General features: G+C 40.9%; 3 protein-coding genes and 3 non-coding genes across 8 annotated transcripts; 4 read left to right on the forward strand and 2 right to left on the reverse strand.

Annotated features, from left to right (window-relative positions):
* Nucleotides 1–99: 99 nt before the first annotated feature.
* On the reverse strand, nt 100–20,038 carry ap4m1 (adaptor related protein complex 4 subunit mu 1). 2 transcript variants are annotated; one of them, XM_048234319.1, is made up of 16 exons: nt 19,952–20,038; nt 6,511–6,572; nt 6,309–6,394; nt 6,123–6,229; nt 5,860–5,956; nt 5,585–5,695; nt 5,313–5,393; nt 4,967–5,029; nt 3,520–3,586; nt 2,859–2,912; nt 2,387–2,493; nt 2,141–2,232; nt 1,992–2,036; nt 1,579–1,629; nt 1,143–1,260; nt 100–612 (listed from the first exon to the last, which is right to left on the reverse strand). In XM_048234319.1, exons 2-16 carry the CDS (start codon nt 6,566–6,568, stop codon nt 421–423), a joined length of 1,329 nt encoding a protein of 442 aa, XP_048090276.1. In that variant the 5' UTR covers nt 6,569–6,572; nt 19,952–20,038; the 3' UTR covers nt 100–420. The 2 variants fall into 2 exon arrangements, with proteins under 2 accessions (XP_048090276.1, XP_048090266.1); XM_048234309.1 differs by lacking the exon at nt 19,952–20,038 and adding an exon at nt 6,765–6,924.
* and3 (actinodin3) lies at nt 11,279–14,344 on the forward strand. Of its 2 annotated transcripts, none has more exons than XM_048234331.1 (5): nt 11,279–11,317; nt 11,737–11,813; nt 12,273–12,317; nt 12,570–12,721; nt 12,946–14,344. In XM_048234331.1, the coding sequence occupies exons 2-5, from the start codon at nt 11,753–11,755 to the stop codon at nt 13,741–13,743; spliced, it is 1,056 nt and encodes a 351-aa protein (XP_048090288.1). In that variant the 5' UTR covers nt 11,279–11,317; nt 11,737–11,752; the 3' UTR covers nt 13,744–14,344. The 2 variants fall into 2 exon arrangements, with proteins under 2 accessions (XP_048090288.1, XP_048090298.1); XM_048234341.1 differs by having other exon boundaries at nt 11,281–11,317; nt 11,750–11,813.
* Nucleotides 14,570–14,651, forward strand: trnal-uag. The gene has a single exon. It is a non-coding gene; the product is annotated as a tRNA-Leu (tRNA).
* trnas-gcu lies at nt 16,412–16,493 on the reverse strand. Its single transcript has one exon. It is a non-coding gene; the product is annotated as a tRNA-Ser (tRNA).
* Nucleotides 16,954–17,035, forward strand: trnal-aag. Its single transcript has one exon. It is a non-coding gene; the product is annotated as a tRNA-Leu (tRNA).
* On the forward strand, nt 17,521–23,918 carry vamp2 (vesicle-associated membrane protein 2). The gene is made up of 5 exons (XM_048234352.1): nt 17,521–17,829; nt 21,852–21,957; nt 22,315–22,473; nt 23,405–23,456; nt 23,840–23,918. Coding segments are annotated over exons 1-5 (336 nt in total). The 5' UTR covers nt 17,521–17,827; the 3' UTR covers nt 23,857–23,918.
* The last annotated feature ends 154 nt before the right edge of the window (nt 23,919–24,072 follow it).

Below are 24,072 nucleotides of genomic sequence, written 5' to 3' on the forward strand. Positions count from 1 at the left end.
AACATTTGCCAACATGTAAGAACATCCGGCAAGCACGTTTGTTCACCAAGATAGAGGATTGTGATCTGTCCCCGTGCCACAAATGAATACAAACGACTCTTTTCAATATGATACAATAAATAATAATTATTTATTAAATGGCTGCCTCATATTATACATATTACTTGGATATTGAGCATAAAAAACATTTACTGCATATTATTTTTAGCATTGTAGTGAAAAATGTTTCAATGTTACATTTTATTCTATTTTATTTGGGCCCCATGTGATTTCCAGAGGCATACAATAATACAAGACAAGTAGTAGGGTATATTGCCCTCAAGAACAAGCATTCATTCTCAAAAGTACGCAGCCACACAGTCCAACATTTCACAAGACCAACAGGAGAACTCCTGTTCAATTGTGTCCTTTCATTTCGAGTCAGACTCGGATGGTATAGGAGTCAGAGTGGGTCACATAGCGGACCCAGCGCTGAGACAGTCCTGGCTGAGTTGGGGTCAAGCGGAGGAATCGTATCTGAAGGCCTGTGCAGGTGTGCTTTGGCAGCTCGAAGCACATGCTGACCGGTCCCACCTCCAGTAGAGATGCTGAGGAGAGTCCTGGAACCTCCAGCTGCGGGATGGAACGATTTTTTTTGCTTAGGCTGATCAAAGTCAAAGTCAGCTTTATTGTCAATTCCTTCACATGCCAAGACATACAAAGAGATCGAAATTACGTTTCCCACTATCCCACGGTGGAGACAAGACATATTTGACCAATTAAGTCTACAGACAAACATAACATTCAGTAAACAATAAAAAGTAAATAAGAAGGCACATACAATGAAGAAATAAGAGCAGCAAAATTGGGTTGAAATTGTGCAATTGTGCATAGACAGTCAATATAATAGTGCAAAAGTCAGGCCAATAAATGGCTGAGGTAGTTCTGGTGGTGCAAGTTATGTAAGAGCAGCAGAAGTGTGTTGTGTTTTCAGGACAACAGGACAACACCAACAAGTTGCAAAGTGTGCAAAGTCATGAAAAATGTACAATAAAAGACTGTACACAGGTCAAATTGTAGGGCAAATTTGTAGGCTCTGGACAAGACAGGAAATAATAACACTACTAAAAAGCTACGGTCCACCAATCAGCGGCCAACTTCACCTTAAAAAGTGCAGCGAGCTGTGAGCCTCCCGGGAAGCGAGGGATCTCCCAGAGAACGGCTTTACTTTTGGGCTGAAGCTCCGCACGCTGGTCTGGGCTACTCAGTTCCTGGGAGAGACTGGTGGGGGTGACACCCAAACACAGCAGATAATCAGTGGATCTGAGGTGCCTAAGCAAAGAATCCACTCCCCCACACACACACACACACACACACACACACAGATAAAGCCTGACACTGGGGAACAGGAAGATGGGCTGAGAGAGTGTAGCAAGAAGCTGGTGTGCATGAGTGTGTTTGTCTGTGTGTGTGTCTGTGTGCGTCAGAAAAATAAAACAAAGAGATGCTTATACATCAGTTCCATATGCATAGGATAATCTTACTTATTTCAATAGTGATACACCACCTACATATAGACTTACATATATTAGGACTTACCTTACTGAACCCTTTGGAACAGGAACTGTGATGGACACATTGATAGCAGCACTACAAATGTAAATATATCAAAAGAAAAACAATTACGGCTCAGATCAATTTAAAGATTTTCATGAAATTACTCAAACTTGAAGGATAATTCCAGTATTTACACTTTGAGTCCCTTTTCTGGTTTGTTTTGGATGAACTAGAGTGGTGAACACAGAAATGTTGATGGGTCCTGTCTCGACTTGACTCGTTTAGAACAGCCTTTGACTGCTTCAGAGTGGCTGGCTACAGGCACAGACAGGACCCATCATCAACATTTCTGTGTCCACCACTCTAGTTCATCCAAAACAAACCAGAAAAGGGACTCAAAGTGCTAAATACCAGAATTATCCTTTAATTCAAAGGAATGACAAAGCACAACACACCTCTTTGGAGGCAAATCACAGCGTAGCTTCAGGTACATCAATAATCTGAAGACAGAGGAAAGGGTAAAGTCTTAAAATATTGGCATATATGGAAAGCCTTGCTTAACTATTAGAACTTGCACATAGGCCTCCCAGACCCGACTACATACCTATTCCCACTGTCCCTCTCCACTGAGGGGAACAAGCGAAAAGGTGGCGCACACGGCAAGTCATCACAGACCTGATACTGCATGACTGTTTGCTGGAGGATAGAGATAATATTGTGGTGTGTGTGTGTGTGTGGGGTGGGGTGGGGGGTGGGGGGTGAGGGGGGTGAGAGTGAGAAGCTGAAATTGTTGATGACTCCACAGTGGGGTTCATCAAGTGCTGGTGTGTGTCAAGTGTGTCATAATTACCTCGCCTTGGCTAGGGCAAACTTTTATGATTCTGTATGTGTCAAACTCATCCAATTTAACTGCCTGGTGAAAACTGCACTCATCCACACGCACTGCTGACCCATAGCCTGGGAAAGTACACATTTGAGATCAAATAAAGCAGTACATCATCCTGCAGTCAAAAGAAAAGCATCAGGACGGGTAATAAAATAAGGATAAGAGTTGCCTGGGTTTACTAAGGTTATAATGCTATTTTAATAAGTACACACAATATCCTCATAATACTTTGCACAACAGAGCTGGACTCAAACGGTTGGCCAGGCACCATGCCATTTGATATACTGTTAGCTTGCCCTAAGGCCAAGTGTTACTTGTAAGTATACACAGATTTAAGGGAATCTTTAGAGAAGTCGTGAAAATGATGGGACGTCTTCGGATGGGATATCTGTTTATCTCTTGTTCTCCCTCTCTCTAAAATATAAAGAGCACTCACCTCTAAGCTGTGATTTTCCAATGCTGAGCTCCTCGTTCAGCCCGATTCTCATCTCTGCAGGCAGGAAAAGAAGGAAAGAAAGAGAAAAGAGGAAAGAATGAGGTAGGAGGAGGTGTGGGGTAAGGGCATTAAAAATAAAATGAAGACTCTGTGAGAGGGGAATCCGTGGGAGATAACCGAGTGTGTGTGTGTGTGTGTGTGTGTGTGATAAAGAAAGACGGAACTTAAAGCTGCAGTTGGCAAGATTTTTTGGATCATTTTCACTGAAACCGACACTATGCTCCGACAGAACAACATAAATTAACCAGTTTTAGAAAAAAAAACTGCACTTCTACCTCCACCTAGAGCCTGTTATTTGTTTTGCAAAAATCCACAGCTCCCTTCTGTTCTTCTGGTCCAATCAGAGCAGAGCTGTGTGAGATCTAACTGTCAATCACAGTCTGGTGCACACTGATGGGAACGAACTCGATGAGAGGGTGCTCGGTGGTAGTGGGGGAGGGGCATGACAGTTGTAAACATTCAAAATTTTGGCTATAAGTCCCTTCAATCTGTCAGACTTGCCAACTGCAGCTTTTATGTGAAGCAATTAAAGGTCACCACCAGCTAAACAACAGTTAGTTTGCATTAGCAGTGGCTCATTATCCTCTGCAGTACCACTCACCTGAACAGTTAGGCAGATAACATTTCACCCTGATCTCTCCTTCTATATCTGCTTTCATTATAATGCCCTGTTTCAAACAGAGAAAACAGGAGTAAAAGGCCTGGGGCCTGTACTACGAAGGGAGCTTAACCTACCCAGATGTAACCCAGGGTTACTTTGTTAAACCGGGGTTGACAAAACCTGGTTATCTTAAGTGGTGTTAATCGGTACTCACGGCTGATTATGAAGTTGATTTGTTGAGCGGGGTTAACCTAATTGGAGTTTGTGCGCGTTCACATAAAAGGGCGGGTTGCAGCGCAAGTCACCACTTTCAATGATGACGCGATCACCTTATTTTACGGATGAGGAATGCACAATTATTATGCCAAGTTATGAGGAATTAAAACCCACTCAACGACAAAAATCAAATACGTCGGCAGTGAACAAAGCAAGGCAAGGCTGTTGGCAACGTATTGCAGATTGGGTAGCCTAAATGCCTAAAAGTTTTATTTCCACATGTTCTTCAAATATGTGTTACGGAGGATTAATAGCTTGCGGAATGTCTGAAATGAGTTAAAATAATTAAATTGCCTATTTTGAGTTCATAGAAATGCCTACAGATGCAACACAATTTAGAAGTGGCCATATAGATTACAGTAATAGGATAATTGAATGTTTAAGTAGCCCCCATTGACTGGTGTAGTGTATGCCTAATCCTGTGAACATTTCAGATGCAACACCATTGCCAAACGCACATGGCAGCAGGTGAAAATTAAACACAAATAATAGTGGAAGGCCAATTGTGGAAGGGGTTGAGGGAGGCATTCGGTCGGATTCTGGTGCTGTGGAAATGTGTAGCCTTTATGTGCAGGGTACAGTAATATGACATTCAATTCAACAAGTTTGTTAAAATGGTGATTTTAATTTATTAGGCCTAGGCTATGTCCCGATTTATTTTAGGCTATTCTTGCTCAGATGTTCAGCATACTGTAGGCTAGGCTAGGCCTATGTCCGATTTATTTTCGGACATACAGAATTCTTGCTCAGATGTTCAGCATCACCGATTAGATGGAAAACATGAATGTCCATGTAAGGGCATTGCTATGACGGGTGACAGTAGAGACTTCTGCCTAGATCATCTGACAAAGATAACGAATTCGAAGTGGAGGGGTGGTACTTATAAAGGGTGTGGTTAACAGAAACCTCGGGTTAACCAAGAACATAACCTGCTCGGAGCAGGTTTGAGATGCAGTGTAAATTGCCATGGCAGCATACCTCGGTTAAAACCTATCCACTTTTCGTAGTACGGGTTAATCGGGAACTTACGCCACACGTGATCAAGTTACTCTCGAAGTTACCCAGATAAGCCAGTAACCCCGCTTCGTAGTACAGGCCCCTGTTTCCACTGAAAACAACAACAACAACAACAACAACTCATCAAACAGAAGTATTACTTCAGAGCACTTACATTAGAGCCAATGACCATGGCAAGCCTTTCAATCACATCCACAAATATCTCATTTTTTCCACCCTGTAGGGGAATGGAGAATGGGAGCAATTATTAGTTCACATATCCAAGAAAACTAGAAATGCAGCTTAAAAATATCAATAGCCTACTGGACGATCATCTATAATCCACACAGAGCTCATTCGTTTATAACATGTTTTACTTCCTACATTTCATATTCAAATATAAATTAAACAAAGCAATCAAAACATTGCAATCTACACATAAACACTGATGGCTCTCTTGTAAACTTAATGCCATTGCTCTGACCTAGACCCGAGTTATCCACACACACAGACACACACACCTGTTCTCCACGGTTAGCCATAATGGGGCGACTGGCTGCCGCACTAGGGGCCACTTTGTCCTGCTGTGTCTCTGCCCCAAACTGGAAGAAACAGATCACATAAAACTTTGTTTTATTGTATTATGCATATTATTTTTTCCTGTTTATGAAAAATGTTTATTGTAACTGGTAATCTTTAGACAGCTATGCGGATGCTGGAGATGAAGACACCTTTTTTCTCAGGTACCTCAAAACATGAACACTTGACACTGAAGAAAGAAAATCAGTCTTACCAGCCCAACGTTACTCAGGTCAAACAGACTGAATGGTTTGGAGCTCTCCGCTTCTGTCTGAATGAAGTTCTTAAGAATGTCAGTGGAGGTGGTCTGGATGTAGCCATAATCCTGAGCATCAGGTATTAAGTGACAAATTCAGAGTGGAGAACATCATTGGAGAAGCAGGCCATGAAAAATGTCAATGTCATTACATTGGGCACATGACCCCATCCACTGCAATGGTTCCCAAGAAGGGTATAATTAAAAGAAAATTGTTGCAACACCATACGTACCACCATTTCATCCAAAAGTTCATATATGAGAGCAAAGTTCGCTCTAACAGATTTCTCAGACAAAGTCCCACAATAATCCTTTGTCAAAGCTGTTAATCTGCAAAAAAACACACATATTTACTATGAGACAGTGTTCTAAGACTGTACTCACAAATTCATGTATTGGCATAAACATAAGCTCAATATACAACATATTCAGAAGTAAACCCAAACCATATGGAAAAGTGGACACACTGGAATACAGAAATATGATGTAATCTCACCTATTAAGGAACTCGATTATGGTGAATGGAGAGGCATTGGTCTTAGTAGAGGCAACCCAGTAAAGCCCTCCTTGACGGACATGTATGAAATGCATGCCTTTATGGGTCTTAAAAAAACATATTGACATGCTGTCAGCCAGTCTCCTCTGACATGAATATACACTGTCCTAATTAATTTTACCTTACCATGACAACAGGAGGCTGATCACCACTTAAAGCTGTCACACTTTCATAGAAAGCACTGATGGCATCAACTCCAGCTTCCCCACGGACTGTTATTTCAAGTTAAGGCACTTAGGAAAGACACAGACAGTAGCACTTCTCCTGTTCTGTACATGGCAGGGCAGTTGTTTCTAACAGCCAGGGCCAGGAGGCTGAATAAGGATACAGTCTTTGTAAATAAGATGATCACCCTTAGAGGTCAAGATGAATACCTGCGAAATCATTGTCCTGAATTTTGAAAAAAAGGGCAAGCAGTCAGGCAGAGACAGGTACCCTCCCCCAAGAGTGACAAGAAATGTGAACTAGCTGAACCCCTTTCAAAACAGTAACGTTAACGTTAGGCTATGGGTTGCTGCTGTTGTCAAACCGACAGTATTAGCGACCTAATTGCCTAGCACACTTGAAGACATGCTCACTTACTTGTCATTCCGTTATTTACGTAAAATAATGATGGATGTGTGGCTTCTTTTTGAATGTCAAGTATATGCACCAGTATGATCTAAGACATTCCCATAAATTCGTAAATATTCATAATAACGTGCGGCAGTAGCTAGCAGGATGAGTTCCTGTTTTCTTTCCTTCTACAGCTGTAACAATTACACTACACTGATTTCATCTGATTACTGCCACCATGTGGACAGGAAGTACATCTGCTACATGATTTGTCAGATACCAGGAGCAAAAATTCGTATGGGCTCAATTTAAAGATGATTTCTTTTACAAATAGGCTATCCTACAATATGCAAACAAACACAGCATTATTTTTGCATCTATCGAAAAACAATATAATGTGTTTTGCAAATTAATTAAGTGAGCAAAGAATGAGAAGTTCATTGTGAGTACCCAAATTGTAGGGTATTTGTAAATCTTGTTATTATTACATAAGCCCACCCCACCTTGGTTGAGTCAGTCTGGGCCACTCACATATCCAAATACAGTACCCTCCGGAATTATTGTCACCTTTGGTAAAGTTGACTAAAAACAGGTATAAAAAAATAATCTGTTGGTGATTTATTGTAATCTCACAGTGAAAACAATGAGGAAAAATCCACCCTTGAAGGGAAGCAAGGGAAGTAAATTTCATAAAGAATCTCATAAAGAAATAAATATTTTTAACAAAAACACATTGCTCACAAATATTGGCACCCCTAGAAAAATCTTATACAAAACCTAACAGAAGCATTTTCCTATCTAATTTCAACTTATTTAAGTTAATCAGAGTGTCTTTGAACTTTCAGAAGTAGTTCATGACTTTCTTTTTTCACTAAGGTATGAAAATAAAGTGACACAGAGGCTAAATCCTCATAATTTTTCAACATTGGAAAGACAAGAGAATACACTGAATCTAAATAAAAACAAAGCGTTTTGACATTTGTAAGTCAGGGGATGTCTATAAAAACTAGGTAGGCCTACTTTGTTAAAAAGAAATGCCTATATTTACAGTAAAAACAATGATTAACAGGTTGCAATCAACTGGAAATGTGACAAAATGCTTGGACAAAGACCCAAGGTTATCTTGCCCCCACGTACATTATGGAAGATGGTAAGATTGTCATTTAATTACCAATGCAAACAGCAGGAGTTACTGAATGGTACAGTAACTTTGTCTGGAAGTGTGGTCTATTGTCAGATGAAATTGTCAGATGAAAATTGTGCTCTTTAGCTAGAAACACTTTAGGTGTGTTTGGCGTACATAGAAGAACGACTATACTGAAAAGAACCCCATACCTAATGAGAATTATGGTGGAGAGGCTGTGCTATTGTGGGGCTGTTTTTATTCCCAAAGGCCATGGGAACTTAATTACGGTGCATGGTATCATGAACACCAAGAAAAACCTGAACATTTTCAAAGGAAATCAATCTCTGCCAAGACATTAAAAGTTGGTCATGATTGGATCATTTATCAGGTCAATGAACCAAAGCAAACATCCAGATCAAACATGGTTTCCTGAACACAAAATGAAGCTTCGGCCATTGCCATCTCAGTCCCCTGATCTAAACTCCATAAACACACTGGGGTGAGTCAAAGAGGAGAATGCACAAGTGTCATGTCAGTACTTTTATCTGTACTGTACTACTCTGTTGAGGTGAGGATGTTTGATGCACCATTTCTGTGCAGTCAGTTTTTGTTTACAGTATTTACTGCTAGCACTCAGTCCTTTATTTTGGCAATGGCTTAGCATGGAATCTGAGTAGCCTACTGGAAGCTATAGGCTATAGGCTGTTTTTACACAGCAAATCACTTCCACATGGGTACTACTACTATTCACCCTCCAGGCAAGAAACAGGATCATGGTGGACTGAAGTGTCTGCCCTGCTAATAGTGAATGCATTCACTCTAGACTGCTGGGGTTGAAAATCCAATTAGCAACGGCCCTCAACAGAATACTGCAAGATGACACTTGCAAACTCTCTACAAGTCAAATTAATTTAGTAAACATTAGTTTTCAAGTATTCAACATAATAATTATTAGGATCATTTATTTATGTGTCATAAGTGTCATTTTTGGAAACTCAGCACAACCATATTCAGCAAATAATCGTATTCTTATTGTAACTTTGGAGGTCCAAAGTGGCACATGTTGCAGTAGGTCATTGAAAAACTATCTCTTCAGCACTTCCTCCCTCCTCTATCCTCCACGGGAAAGGAAACAAACACTTAAAGGAAGACCAATCAGATCTTGTAATCAGCAAATGATACTGTTAATCTGGCAGTTTAGAAAGCTGCCCTCGAAACGTGTCTCATGGAGTAATCCTTCCTCCCCGTGTGTGTGTGTGTGCCTCTACGCGCACATGCACCGCACACGAGTGTGATAAACAGAAAAACAAAGATTCTCCATGGTGTAATAGCACTACCATAACTCCATATACTTATATCAGTTGCATACTTACTTTCATTAAACACTGTAGGACATACCTTACTGAACCCTTTGGGAAAATAACTGTGATTAAAACATTTTAGCAGCACTTAGAAATGAATAGAACAAATAGGTCAGATAAATTACAGAGCACATATGACAAACAAAGTTTAAAGGAATGACAAGACACTGAATCCCTCTTAAGAAGCAAGCTACTGCGTGGCTTCATGTAGATTAATGATCTAAAGGCAGAGGATAGGCATATTCTCAAAATATTCAATAAATGTGTGAGGGCACTGTTCTTTGATTTCCCACTGCAACATTAATTCTGTCATTGATTAAAGGCAATACCTAAGTTAATAAATAGTGCCATCCTTATAATAACCAATAAAATATTTAGTTGCATGAAAATACTTACCTGTGTTTTATCCGGAGATCTTTGAGGTTTTACAGCACCCTACTCAATTAAAGGCACTTTAAGGGCACATGTCTTAATGAAAACCAGTCCAGTAAAACTTACTACTATGAAATTTAGAACGCTGACTGCGGAGACTTAGCCAGAAATCAGCACACCAAATGCCCAGTGTAATTTAAATTTTCCTTTCCTTTCATCTAAGCTATAGCCCAAGTTGGTATATTGTTACCTTAATAAAAAGTAATGAAAAACAAATAATTCAAGTCTAATATGACTACAAAGGTGATATACAACATAAGTTACATTACACAGCCTAAACACAATCCAGTTATGTTTATTTCTACCATTACATTGTGTGGCACTGTACATGGATTTCTTTCACATCTGCAGTGTCCAAACAAATACAATTTTGTTTCAGTATTTCCATCTGGAAAGTGTTGCTGTAAGTGCTGTAGCTGGCAGGTAATGACAGAGGATACGGATGCTGAAATGTAATTATTGCATATTCTGTATGATTACTATGTCGCTCGCCTTTTATTTTCCCACATATCTCAGATTCCTGTGCCATCCCCCTCACACCTGTTTGAACGCCTCCTCCTCATCCATCTCCGCCTCCTGGGATTTCTGCCCAATGCCAGTATCGGAGAATCCCCACTGACACAAATTCAACGCATCACCAGACACCACACCGGCTTAAGCCTTTCTGTTCAAAACCAGTCATCAAACCATTACATGTGCATTTATTTTCTTTTACTTTTAATTCTATGGATGTCAAGTAACTACATTGTATTTTTACTTTGTTGCTAACTCTTTTTTACTTACTGTAAATATCTGTATGACAACAATGAGTAAACACACCACACCAATAACAGATGGTTCTGATCGAAAGCCAAATTAATCTGTGCTCTACTCAGCTATAGTAGTTGATAGTAGTTAATATGAGGGCTGCCCATTTCTGTGCCTGGCATGTACAAATGAGTGAATATGTGCTGCTGTATACGTGGCAAAGTTATAGATAGCCCAGTTCAAGTGGAATACACCATCTTTGGACCAGGTTGACTGCTTCCTAGTGTTTAAATAAAAAAAGAAACTCCAGCTGTTTCGCCTGGTCTAGAGGGGCCTTTAACTTCACTGTTGAGACTTGCCGTTATTGTCAACACACAAAGACTACTCTTGTAATTACCAGTGCAGAAGAATCTTTGAAAAACAAACTACGAATAGAGCCAACATTTCTCTTAAGAGAACAGAACTCATAACACCAGTGACTATGCACATGACACTAAACTGAGATAGAAGTTTGCAACGAATAGATGCACTTCAAGGGAGACCAGCTAAAGTAGCTGTAGAATATATCATAGAAAGCAGAGGCCTGTGTCTGGTCGCTGTAGGTGTCTGCTCCTAATATTTTACTGCCAGTTGACTTTCATTTGATGTTTAAGTTTATAGTTTGGCCCTCAATCCCACCAACCACAAAACCAAAATCGTTTGCACATGTGTCATATCAGAATAGGACTCTAATGAGGGTGCATTTCCTTACATTACAGTTTTGAAGCCTCAGGCAAGAATGGGCATGGGGCGGAGACATTTCAAGGTTTTCAGCCTATGGCAAAAGTGAAGCTAATAAGTGGTACTGACATCAGTATTTAGGCAGACTGCTGTGTCTGTCATTGAACCTGGACTGGTGAATTCTGCAGGTAAAGGTAAGTACTGACTGACCATTTGTTGGCTGACAACGGATTAAAGAAATTAAATAAATGGAGGGACATTGGACAATGACCGAGTATCCATGGAGACCACAATATATATATAAAAACCTTAAGGCTTCTGTCTTTTTCAGTCTTTCTCTAGATATTGCTGAGCCATAACTAGTTGTATAGTTATTTACTGATGTGTTCATTCATTATCGTTGTTTGTTTATGTATCTGAAAGTTACGATTTCCAGTTAGTTTGGCTTTCCATTGTAATGGTCTGACACGTACGATTTTGTGTTGAAAACTTTTATTTTACTTTAATTTATCAGCTCAGTCTTACTGTGATATCAACTTTAGCCAACTGACTGTCCATTTAAATGTCTCTAAAATAATGACTGTGCACAAGTAACTGTGTAAAACTGTTAAAGTGTCCGTCCTCAGACTATGATGATGACTTCCCGGGGTTGTTGCACGGTGGTGCTGCTTTCCCTGGTGCTGCTGCCAGGTAAAAGACAAATCTTATAACCAGGCTCATTATCAAGATACATGACACAACATTCAGGGAAATATTTTAATATTGCTGCAACTAGCAACTATGTTCAACGATTAATCTGTACTATTTTCTGGATTGTTTGATCATAAAACAGTGAAAAAATGCTGATTATTGTTTCCCAAAGCCTAAGACTATGTCCTCAAATGCACTGTTTTGTCAACACACCAAAGATAATTAGTATACTGTTATAGAGGAGTAAGCAAAGCAGAAAATATTCAAGTTCAAGATGCTAAAACCCGAGAAGTTTGAGTTATTTTCCTTATGAAATGACTCAAACCAATTAATCGATTACAATGATAGTTGGTGATTGATTTAATAGTTGACAACTAAACAGATTAATTTATAAATTGTTGCAGCCCTACGTAATAATGCAGACATTATATCGTTATACTTTCGTTTTCCTCTCTATAGTTTTACTGGAAGCCACCTCTTTGTCCAAGATCCTCAATAAGAGAGGTAAGTCAATGAGACGATTCTCAATCCACTACACACTTTCTTTGTTATATAACTACATATTCCACTTCAAAACTGTGTTCATATTCGTATGAAAATATACACATACTGTGTACTGCCTACTGTGTGTGCACAGACAGAAAATTTGTAATACCCTAGTTAGTCTGTGACATGGTGCTGCGCTGTCATATTGCGTTACGCCATGTAATTGCCATGCAACCCTTACTTTGATCTATGTTGTCCTTCCCAATCCAGCTGTGGACGGTCTCAGCATTGACTCTGTCAAAGCAAATGACTTCCTGTCCAGCCCCCGACTTAGACGTGCTGCTGACCCCAAGTGGTATCGCAAAACCCCGGACTTCCAGTCCTACTACCGCTACTATAACAGCATAGGCCACTATGAGGGGGTGAGAACACAAATCATTTTATGCAGTGTGAAGTTAGGTGTGGTAAAACTAACTAACTGAGTAAAACTATATGATGAATATTTGTTATACATTCAGAATTTCAGATTTTTGTTTTTTGTTTCACTAACTTCCTGTATAAATACAACATCTTTCTCTGTTTTCTTCTCTTTCTCCATCTGTGTGTGTGTGTGTGTGTGTGTGTGTCATCTCTCTCTCACCCACAGCTGTATGAGATTGACAAGATCAGAATCCTGTATCAGCAGATGCGTCACCTTGAACTGGAACACGGGCCTGACGCTTCTAAGTACCAGAACCTCCTGGGTGTTAAAGCAACACCCCCTCCCCCCACCCTTGCTCCCACTCCTCCCCCTCCCCCCACCACCATGCCACCGCCAACCCCGGCGCCCTACTCCAACGCCCCAGTCATGTACCTCTGCAACCCCAAGGACCCTCTCTGCAAACCCAACATTGTGTACATGCCCATGGGCGCTGTGCCCATTCTGTGTGACCCCCGCCACCACCCAGCCTGCAAGCCCACCATAGTGGAGGGTGCCTTGGAAGCTGACGTCCCAGCCGCCCCTGTGGCGCCTAAAGTCCCTGAAGTCCTGGAGGACTCCGAGGAGGAGCCCGCCGCCCCCGCGCCCCAAAAGTCTGACACCCCCCTAGCCCCACCAGCCTTGATCTTCAAAGGCATGGAGTATGACTGTGACCCCTACTGGGACCCCGACTGCCTGATCGATAACCCACCCCGGCCCATCCTGGAGAAAGCCGAGGCGGCCCCGCCTCCCCCAGTTACAAAGGCCCCCCCACCTCCGCCCACTCCCAGTGTCTCAAAGGAAGAGGAAGAGGAGGAGGAGGAGGAGAAAGTGGAAGAGGAAGTGGATGAGGAGGAAGTAACAGCTCCAGCTCCACTCACAAATGATAGTCCGCCCCAAGCTGAGCCACTCTTTGACCCTTATGATTACCACCGTGAACTCTTCAATCCATACCTCTACTCTCAAGACGATACTGAAGACAAGTAGAAGACCTGACAGACTGTAAAGGGGTATGCAGTGTTTGACAATATTTGAGTATTCTTTCATGCACAGGGAATAGGATGCAATAAAGGATTTGCAATAAAGATGGTGACATATGTAGTCAGTGAGGAGGATTGCTCGATCTCGCTTAAGGAGATTAATTATCACCTTATTAAACAAACAGCCTACCTGAATCTCAGTTTCCATAAAAAAAATCCCCTTTTGAATAAAACTCTCTCTCAGTATGCAATGCTGAGTCAAGACCTAACAGATAATCAACACGGACCATTCCATGTCAATGCACAAAGGAAGAGCATTGATTCACAAAAATAAGCACGTATGGCACTTCTTTGTAGTGTTGTAGACAATTAGCTTATTGCTGCATTATCTGGTTTTATAGTCTTCAAATTGGACACACCCTATACTTGCTGTTGTCATTGCTATGACAAAGATTGCCCTCTAGATCAAACAAGCTGAACTGTGAAAATATGAGTTAATACAAATAAAGTGACTTTAATCTGAAAATGAAGTGACTTAGTTTTTCATATTGGAGTAATTTGCAAGTGCTTGTAAACACAAAATGAATAAACTGATGCCATCAGCGCTGGAGATTTTATTGTTTTGTTGTTTTGCAGTTTCTAATTTAAACTCTTTGGCAATAATCATAGACACTTCCTTTCTGAAAATAGCTGGTCTACATTACAAAACAACGTCTATTTATGTTATTTTTCCTTAGCCTACTTCCTAAAGGCACAAGTCAGAGCAAATCATTCCTGAATAGAACTGGAATACATACATATTCTTAGTGCCATCTGGCGGCGAGAGAGAGCGCGGTAGCGTGGCCGAGCGGTCTAAGGCGCTGGATTTAGGCTCCAGTCTCTCTGGAGGCGTGGGTTCGAATCCCACCGCTGCCATAAATCGTTTTTTATAATTTCTAAAGAAAGACACTTATTTATTGCACGTGTTCCGAAGCGTTATTAGGGGGTGAACAGGAGGGCGTGTCACCCTCAACCTTCAAAACGGTGCTGTTTGCCCCCAACATTGTAATCTAAAAGACGGACAAAATTGTCAGTGACAGAGACAAATCAGTCCTAGCCTATACTGGCCAATGATTCTAGCGGCGGGCTACGCGAGCAAGATAGCCTAAACAAAATCGAGTTGCAAAAGGAACGCAGAAATACTGAAACAATTATATACAACACATGCGCCGTTTTCATGCCTTTTAATCACTGAGAAAATACTTGGGTTATGGATATAATGAACCTTCTGAAAACCAAAGGAACTGCAGTCGCACAATGCAGGCAACTCGAAGGGAGCAAAGAAAAATATTCAACCAGCAATATATCCATGCGCTTTTTAGCTCATAATCAGCCCGGCCTGTATCAGCAGATGAGAAGGACCTCAACGTGCCACTGACGTGACTGGCTGCCTCATAGGTGAAGGAAAATGCTTAATCGTAGCCAGTTAATTGAGCAGTGTTTTTCATGCTTTTGTGAGAAAGCACGCCATTTATCAAAGCAAAAATGTCCCAGACCCTTTACAAAATATGACCGCTGTGTAAATCATCAAGCACACCACTGTGTGATCATGGCAGTGGCAGAACCTGACTGTCTCCGTGCACTGTTGGTTATAAGGCACTAAACTGGAAAGCTGGTCGGATAGCTCTAAATCTCCGTTTTTAACACTATGATGTCCACACGAAACGTAATTTGTTGTTTTGTGTTTTGGGCAACCTATGGCCATGTCCATTTCCCTTGCGAGTTAAATGTTTTCATGTAGATGTCTGGATAATAGGTGAGTTAACAGATCATGCATGCGTGCGTGTTTTAGGCATAGTGCATGCGTGTTTTATAGAAGCCCCGATTGTTACGCCTCTTGGTTACGCCCTCACAAGCATAACTAAAGCGTGGGGGAGTGGGGTGGGTAGTATCTGTCCCTGCCACCCTCCCCAATGTTGAAGACACCTTACATGTGTTGCATTCAGTTATTATTTTTTATTATTATTACTATTATTGCAAAATATTATGGTTTCTGCAGAAAGGTTCTTTGGATAGTTGGAATTGTAGCACATAAAAGGCCTACTATAATCAAATGTATGCCTTTGACTTGTTTTAAACGTTATCAAACAACTAGATAGTCATAATTTAAAAGTATGTTTAGCTAGAAATCCAAATATGTTTGGACGTTTTCAGAGTGAGCCAGGTCTTGCTTACTTCTAAACTGCTGAACTAAGAAAATATGGTTCTGATCTAAGGAAACAGTATGGAGTGATATTTAAACTTTACAAGAACAACCGCTCATCCTACAACAGAAAATGACAAGGCGTGTAAATTGAGCGCCCTATTTTATACAGTCTAGAACAAACACGCATGTGCGAGCACGCGCTAGCACACACAGACGCTAAAAAAGCTGTCTACTGTGATTGTTTACTGCTTTGAGTAGTGTAGACAAAACATTTAAGTTCGCTTAGCCTCGTGTCTCTCCATACATGTTTTCGGTATTAACACAAAATCTCCATGCAACATGAGTTTATAATCACTCTGGTAGGCTATTATCTCCTTCATCATGTCATAGCCGCGCGGCCCAACTCTAGGTAGTCACGCATGATTATTTTCCTACGAAATCGAATATCTTTTCAAATTGGGCCTGTTTAACATTTAAAAACACGCACATCCGACGAGGATGGGATTCGAACCCACGCGTGCAGAGCACAATGGATTAGCAGTCCATCGCCTTAACCACTCGGCCACCTCGTCGCTTTCACCGAGGAAAATGTGTAGAAATTGTAATGTTCTCGGTGCCATTTTCAGCCTTTCTCCCGGTAGGGGGCGGGAGAGTATTGTAATCTAGTTGGCCTGCCCGTGTTCGTGTCCGCTCGCATCAAAAGTAGCCGATTTAGGCTACTTCAGCCTACAGCCTTCAAGATAGGGGGTCACCATCCATGACGATGCAGATGCAGGATCCCCCCACACATTCGTTACTGATCAGCGGCAAGGAATAGCCTAGGCCTAATGTTTTTTTTTAAATAAAATACCTGTCTTTGAAGTTGCGTGACGCCCAATATGGACAACTTTCGGTTTGTGTATGACTATTTTTCTATACCATTATTTGCTAGCGCCTATATTCTGCTCTCAATTAAAGACAAATTAAACACATAAAACATCCCATCTCTACTGACATCATTTTTAATTTCGTGTGTAAACAGCAGGGTCACATGGTAGCGTGGCCGAGCGGTCTAAGGCGCTGGATTAAGGCTCCAGTCTCTTCGGGGGCGTGGGTTCGAATCCCACCGCTGCCAACACTTTTAATCATTTGAAATAATACAATACATTTGAATGTTGCTATAAAACCCATACTAAAAAAACAATGGCCCAAAGGTCACTGTCTCCATTCTATTGGCCATTGGCTACTGATGATGCATGGAGAGTGGAATGCATTCACGTTTTCATCACTTTCTCTTTCATTCTAGGCCTACAATTAGCTTGCACGCGACCCCACAGTATTGGAAAGAGACGACGTTTTACATCCCACTCCGTCTACGGACCGCCATTTTGTTAAGGTATATCTAATTGCCCTGATGTTATCACATTGCCTATAGATTTGACTCGATTTATCTCCCAAATGGCGCTCTCTCGTTAATATGGCACGCAAAAGACGCTCATGTTTATGTCAGCCTATTTATTTATATCTGTGTGGCAACCAAGCTACCTCTCCATCGCTCCCATCACTTTGGTCACCCCTTCCAACATCCAGCTTCCCGGATGACGAATGACGTCAACGAGCCATCTTTGTTCCTCTAATCCAAGCGTCTATTTTTTATGTGTAGGATACATAGTGACACCGAGGAGACTCGCGCTCACTATAATAAAGGGACATTTACGAGGCGCGGCACAGACAACGCGTCAAACAAGCTTTCGCGCGAAGAAAAAAAGGGGGGCAAAATAAATATAATCCTCACCGGCTGAGAACTCGGACGCTTTTGAAATAACAAGTGAAGAAATTGGTAAAGGAGAAAACGCCTAAGGCTGTCCATCCAACCATTCAGACATACATTCCTGTTGGACTTCCATACACATAAACCACACAAAAAATGTGAGTACTGACAATGTTATTTCTTGATGCAAGTTGGCGCGTCTGCATGATATTTCAACGATTTGTTCGGTTATTTTACTACTAACACGTTGTGGATCATATCAGAATGTAGTGACATAGGGCATGCCTTGTGCTCTACAAATTTCGTTAAGAACTTATTTTAGGTCTATTACACGTTAATAGACCTAAACAGTCACGTTAACGTACACGTTATAGACCTTCACAGTTATTTTCAAAAGCCTTATTATGAATGTACTTCATCAAATGATGGCCGGGCTACTATAAATAGGCTACTGGTAATACTTTCACAGTTCACCTGGCCTATTGCATTCTGTAATATTTGATTAGCCTACTGTAGGCTGCAATAGACTAAAACCCACGCCTTACTGAAACTACATTAAGAACAGTATAATAGCTGACCACATTTTTATCCATGATGTTATTTTCCATTGATCAGAGTCGAAAAGGACCTACAAGCGTATGTTTCCACCGGATTGGACTGGTTTGCTTCCATTCAGCCATTCGATGTTCTTTTATTTTGAGAGTCGTTTTATTTAGCTATGCAAAATCGGGTCCTTCAACATTATCAACAAATGGTCTGATAGTTTGTAGAAAGCGAGAACCTCCCTGTTAAAAAGGCACTGGGCAGATAGCCTATTTGGCCCCTTAAAAGCACATAGTATCCCTCATTTAGACTAAATGTAATATCCTGCTTGCCGGTAAAGCTTACAGAATACCATGATATTGCGATGCAAGACCAAGTAGCCTATTTATCCTTGTACATCCATCTTGATACACGATATTGCCAACAAACTGTGGGGGTGGGGGTATCTGGCGGTCATATTTGTCTCGACCGTGTTATAGCAGACATGGGCCAGCCTGTCAGATACATTCTTCACCGTTTCTTCGATGATCGTCTCTTTATTATGATTAGCTACTATATTTGAAAACATGTTTATTCAGTCGAGGGTATTGGCAAGCGGCTTGCACAAAGGGCGCAGGTGTCTCACTGTAGGCTACGATAAGATGGCCGTGGATGTCTTTTCCCAGACGTTTTCACTTAAGATATGTTTTCACATCTGCTCACAATACAGTTTTAATGTGGTGAATAGATTCTACTAAAATGTACCTTTTGAAAGAAAGGTGTGATATGTGGAAAGGCCAGCGCATCAACACGACATCTAGGTTACAGGCTTGTGGACATGATAAAACCGGAACAAGTATAGGCCGTCTGTTAAATCATCGATTTAAAAAAATGAGTATTAGAGAGTGTTTTTGCATTTCAGGAAAACTGTCGAAATGCATGTCATGACAATTTGGCAGCAGGGGGTTGACAAACATACGCACACACTCGCGCGACATTCTCGCTCGCGCGCTCTGACGCACGCGCACAGGCATCATGTTCGTGTATGTTCCTGGGGGTGTTGTCCAATAAAACCTGTTATCTTCTGTACGCATGGATGAATGAATCAATGGTGTTATTGAAAACATGTTACTGAGTATGTCTATGAAACAAACTTTCATCGTGTTAAACGTTTGTCGTCTACAGTTACTGAATGCGAGTGTGTCCACTATCCACATTTTAATTCTGTAGGCTCTCGTGGTCTCTTGCGTCGCCATCATGGCAAGGCTAGAGTTGGTCGGATGTCACGCCTCAGCGACAAATTGTCCTCAGCTCCGACCACTTATAAATACCAAACTCTTTACCTACATTTTTAGAGGTAAACCACAGTGGTCTTACTTTGTAGACAATGTGGGTCTATGCGCTAGCCAAAGAAGCAACGTTCTAGGCCTAACCAAGGCCTCGCCCCTATGTTCTCCAACCGATATCCCCAATCCCCACCGACCACGGTTCAAAATTATAATTTGAATGTATATTAATACAGCCGTGTTTTAATAGTAGGCCTAATTGTCGTGGGTGTAAATCTGTGGAGTAGACTAAGTCCTACACTCATCACATGACTGTAAAGGCTTCGAAATTAAATCATTTTAATAGGCCTATCCGTGAAAGCAATATGTTAAATAATGCTAGATGACCTAGCATTATAACTGGAAACAATGTCATGTTAAAGATCCATTATGATTTAGGCTAAAGTAGAAAAACGCCATAACTTCGATTTACCATGTGAGGTCTTCTGATGAACATGGACTTCGGCCATCTTCGCGGTTGTGGCTTACTCCCACATCCTTTTGCTAAAGCAGGCTATGTTGGACGGTTGAAAATCCACATCATATTCATATAGGTCCATGTGTCATGACAGGTACTGTCTGCGTTACATCCACATAACATTAACCACGAAGTGCACGAACAAGAAATACAACCTTAGGAGTGATTTATATATTCTGCCGCTCTCAAAGGTGACCTTTATTCAGAGTTGTGTCTCCTTCCGGTGCAGCCGTTTGTCCCACAGCTGGGCCTGGCATCCTGTCAGACATATTGACATCTACCAAATAAAGGATTCATTAGGTGACAGGGAGCACATGAGCAAACAAGTCCCCATTAAACAGCCTCTCTGCTCTGTCTTCTAAGGAACTCTTTGAGTTTAATACTTTATGATGCTAGATTGTGTTTCCAACAGGTTGATGTCACAGAATCTTCTAGATTAGTTTAACCACAACTTGTTATAGCCTACAAGCATGTCAGACATAATGCTTCAATTCCTTATAGATTAAAGTGCTTTTATGCTTTGCCAAAAAATGCACTACAGCGTTATTCATGCAGTCTCAGTAGCCATTTGGTTAATGTGAACCTATGACCTTGACATCATTACCATACCATCTTGGGGGGAATTTAAATTTCTACTACATCAAACTGGTCAGGAAGAAGGCATTTCAAATCACAATTCAAATTACTGCAGGAAAAACTGGTGATCACTGAATGTGGATGTGTATCGTCTGAACCACCAGAACCTATTATTCTGGTCTTTGAAATAAATGTGTCCCGACTATGCTATACTCATTATTAATGAGTTGCCATTGCTGCTCATGTTCAGTTCGAAAAGAGAATCACTTGTCATTATGGTCATGTCATTCCCTCTGACCTCTTTATTAATGTTCAGCTGATCCTTAAAAGTCGTCATAATTGCCCATGTATAACTGGATCCTCTTCACACTAAATATTTCTAAAGAATGCATTATAGGGGTGAAGGTTATCACATTCAATGATAAAATAATGATTTGTAAGGTCGGAAATGTAGGTATCAGTAAAAAGTTTTACACAATGACCAGTTAGGAGATCCTGTTACAATGTGCACCAGTGCTATTTACAGCACTATCAGGCCGTTAATTGCTTGGAATCCTTGTGGATCTATGAAATAGCTGCTTTTGCTAAGCATGACTTGGACTGAGTTGATTTGAGATAGCTTCTGGGCACTCGTTGAAGAGAGCTATGAAAAGATGTGCATTACTGTTTGCACAGAAAAAGATTCATGGTCTCTTTTGTCCTCAGTAGCATTCATTCGTGTGGAGCTTGTGCCAATATGAAAAGCAAAGGCTGGGTAATGCCTGGTAATGGCTTTTTCTCTCCCAGGGTCATCTGTGAATAACTATTCATTCATTTGGTATCACCAGAGCCTAGACATTCTCTGGTATCACTGATCTATGATTCTGAATGCTTTAGAGGTTTCGGTCTATCATTGCCCTTTTTTAAGCAATATGGATGAAAATTAAATAATAATTTTATCCTCTAGCTAGCACAAATACATTCACACTTTTGTCTCTATGTTATACTATATATATATATTGCTTGTTGTGTCAACATGGCCTCTAGGACCCCAGTATCAAAAAGCATATTTGTATAACCATTGTTGAATATTCTTTTCAAAGCACCTTTTTATCATTCTTCTGAAACCTGTTGGTATTTATGAATTATATCAAGCCTTTGTTTTCATTTAAACACATAAAAATAATGTCTGATGACATTAGTCTACTTCACCAAAGTCCCATTTTGATAATATTGGTATTCAAAATGGGACATATGGTGGCATGATTTGACCCTCTCGCCTCCCGTCTTCTCCTCCTAGGTCTGCTCCAGCCCCAGCCGGTGGCGCTGCCCCAGAAGGAGCGAATCAGCCTCCCAACCTCACCAGCAATCGCCGTCTGCAGCAGACACAGGCTCAGGTCGATGAGGTGAGAGGGACACCTTCCAGACATACTATCAAACCCATCTTAGTCTTTGTTACCTCTTTGTTAGTTTCTTAGTTTGTTAGTGTTAGTTTGTTTCCAGCTTTCTTGCTCAGGTGTGAAAATAATCTAACAGACCCTAGGCCTAGACACACCCTCTGTTGTACTGCATCCCTGTGGTTAGAGGAAATATCAGCAAACTTGTCCTTGGACTGATGACTTGGGCAGCATGTGAGAAGAGGTTACAAAGCAGAAATTGTATGACAATAGCAAACGTTGCACAGATAGAGGCAAACACTAACATTTGCCTTCAGTCATTGTTTTAACCTCCGCCTTCTACCAATCCTTTATGGACTCCCCCAGGTGGTGGACATTATGCGTGTGAACGTCGATAAGGTCCTGGAGAGGGACCAGAAGCTCTCAGAGCTGGACGACCGTGCTGATGCTCTTCAGGCTGGGGCCTCACAGTTTGAAACCAGTGCTGCCAAGCTCAAGAATAAGTACTGGTGGAAAAATGCCAAGGTAAGTGAAATGTATCAGAGACATTTTGTTGTATCTCATCTTCTTTCCCTCTTTAGACAACATAGATTTATGTTTGTGGTGGTATATTCCTCAAGTACACTATTTCAGTGCACAGTGTTATAACAAAGTAGAGGTTTGTAGAGGGAACTGGTATTGTGCCTCACAGAAAATGGTTGTGTTAAAGATAGGCCTATATATGAATAGCAATGCTGAATTAAATTGTTATCCTATGAACTGTGAATAATCCCTGGTAGAATAATGCACAACAAGTTAGAGGTGCACTTTAATCTTTTGGAATGTTAATGTTTACATGTTATTTTAGAGGTAAAGGTCATGTACAATAAAATGTTAGATTTCAGCTTCTGATTAATGATGATGTGATGTTTGTTATACATTCAGTTCTGGCCATGCAATCTGACAAGTTGAAAATAATTTTGTATGTCATTAGAACAATTTGGTGTAGTTTAGCTCCTGGTTAGACCACTGTTACCTTATCTGCCACAGAACAGATCACTTGGAACTAGCCACTGCAGTCAGTGGGGGAAACTGAAGCAATGGGACACTAAGGGTTTTGTTATTTCTAAAGAACTGTCAAGGGCTCAATGAGGTGAAGTCCAGAGAAATGATCACTTTGGAAATCAGAAAGATTTTTTTATTGGAAAAGTTGTAACCAATTATGAACAAACTTTGAATGTTTGTAAAAGCATTGAGCCTACTTTTTCTCCTCTCTTAAATGTGACAGTGACTCAGATGTACTATATATATCTTAACTTAGAGGCATTGCATGTTCCCAGCACTGAAAAGAAAAGAAAAACATATAAATGCCCTTGAACACTTTTACAATTGTCTGAGTAATGTCTATAATGACACAATGTCCTTTTCTCCATCTCTCCAAGCTGATTGTCAACCTTTCTGTGTTGTGTTCTTCTAGATGATGATAATCTTGGGAGTGATAGGGGTCATCATCCTCATCGTTATCATTGGTAAGGGGTAGCTCTGGTTATGCACTAAACCTTTTATATACACCTAGGTCTTATTAAAGTTTTTCCCCTCTGATTTAAAAAGATAACAAATTAAAATGTACTGTGCAATGTCCATATTGCTAGCTGTTACAGTTTACAGCCGATGCTGAATATTAAGGCCACTGCAGCTTTGTTTGTGAGAAATGCAATCCCACCATCCTTTGCGATAACAGTCAGTGTTGACAGTAAGTCAACAGCACAAGCCGAGTTGAATAGAATGTTTCACTATGATAGATGTCCATGAGAGAAAGACATATTTGGATGGAAATTTGTATAGAGCTTATGTGTGTATGATTTGTATGTGCATCCCATTTTGATAAGCCTTTACTCCATCCTGTTCACAGTCTACTTCAGCTCTTAAGAAGGGCGGCTCCTACCCCAGGCTGCACTCCAGACCTCCCGATTTCCAGAAGATTCTATGGAGAAAGAAAGAGAAGAGAGATGAGGATAAAATGACTACTACTACCACCACCACTTCTACTACCACCACTACAACTAATCCCCCTGAAGAATTTGAAAATTGCCCCACCTACCTGGCCCCCCGACCCCTACGCCTCCACTGCCTCACATTTGGACC

Source organism: Alosa alosa, chromosome 2 (genome assembly GCF_017589495.1).
Source record: "Alosa alosa isolate M-15738 ecotype Scorff River chromosome 2, AALO_Geno_1.1, whole genome shotgun sequence".
NCBI lineage: Eukaryota > Metazoa > Chordata > Actinopteri > Clupeiformes > Clupeidae > Alosa > Alosa alosa.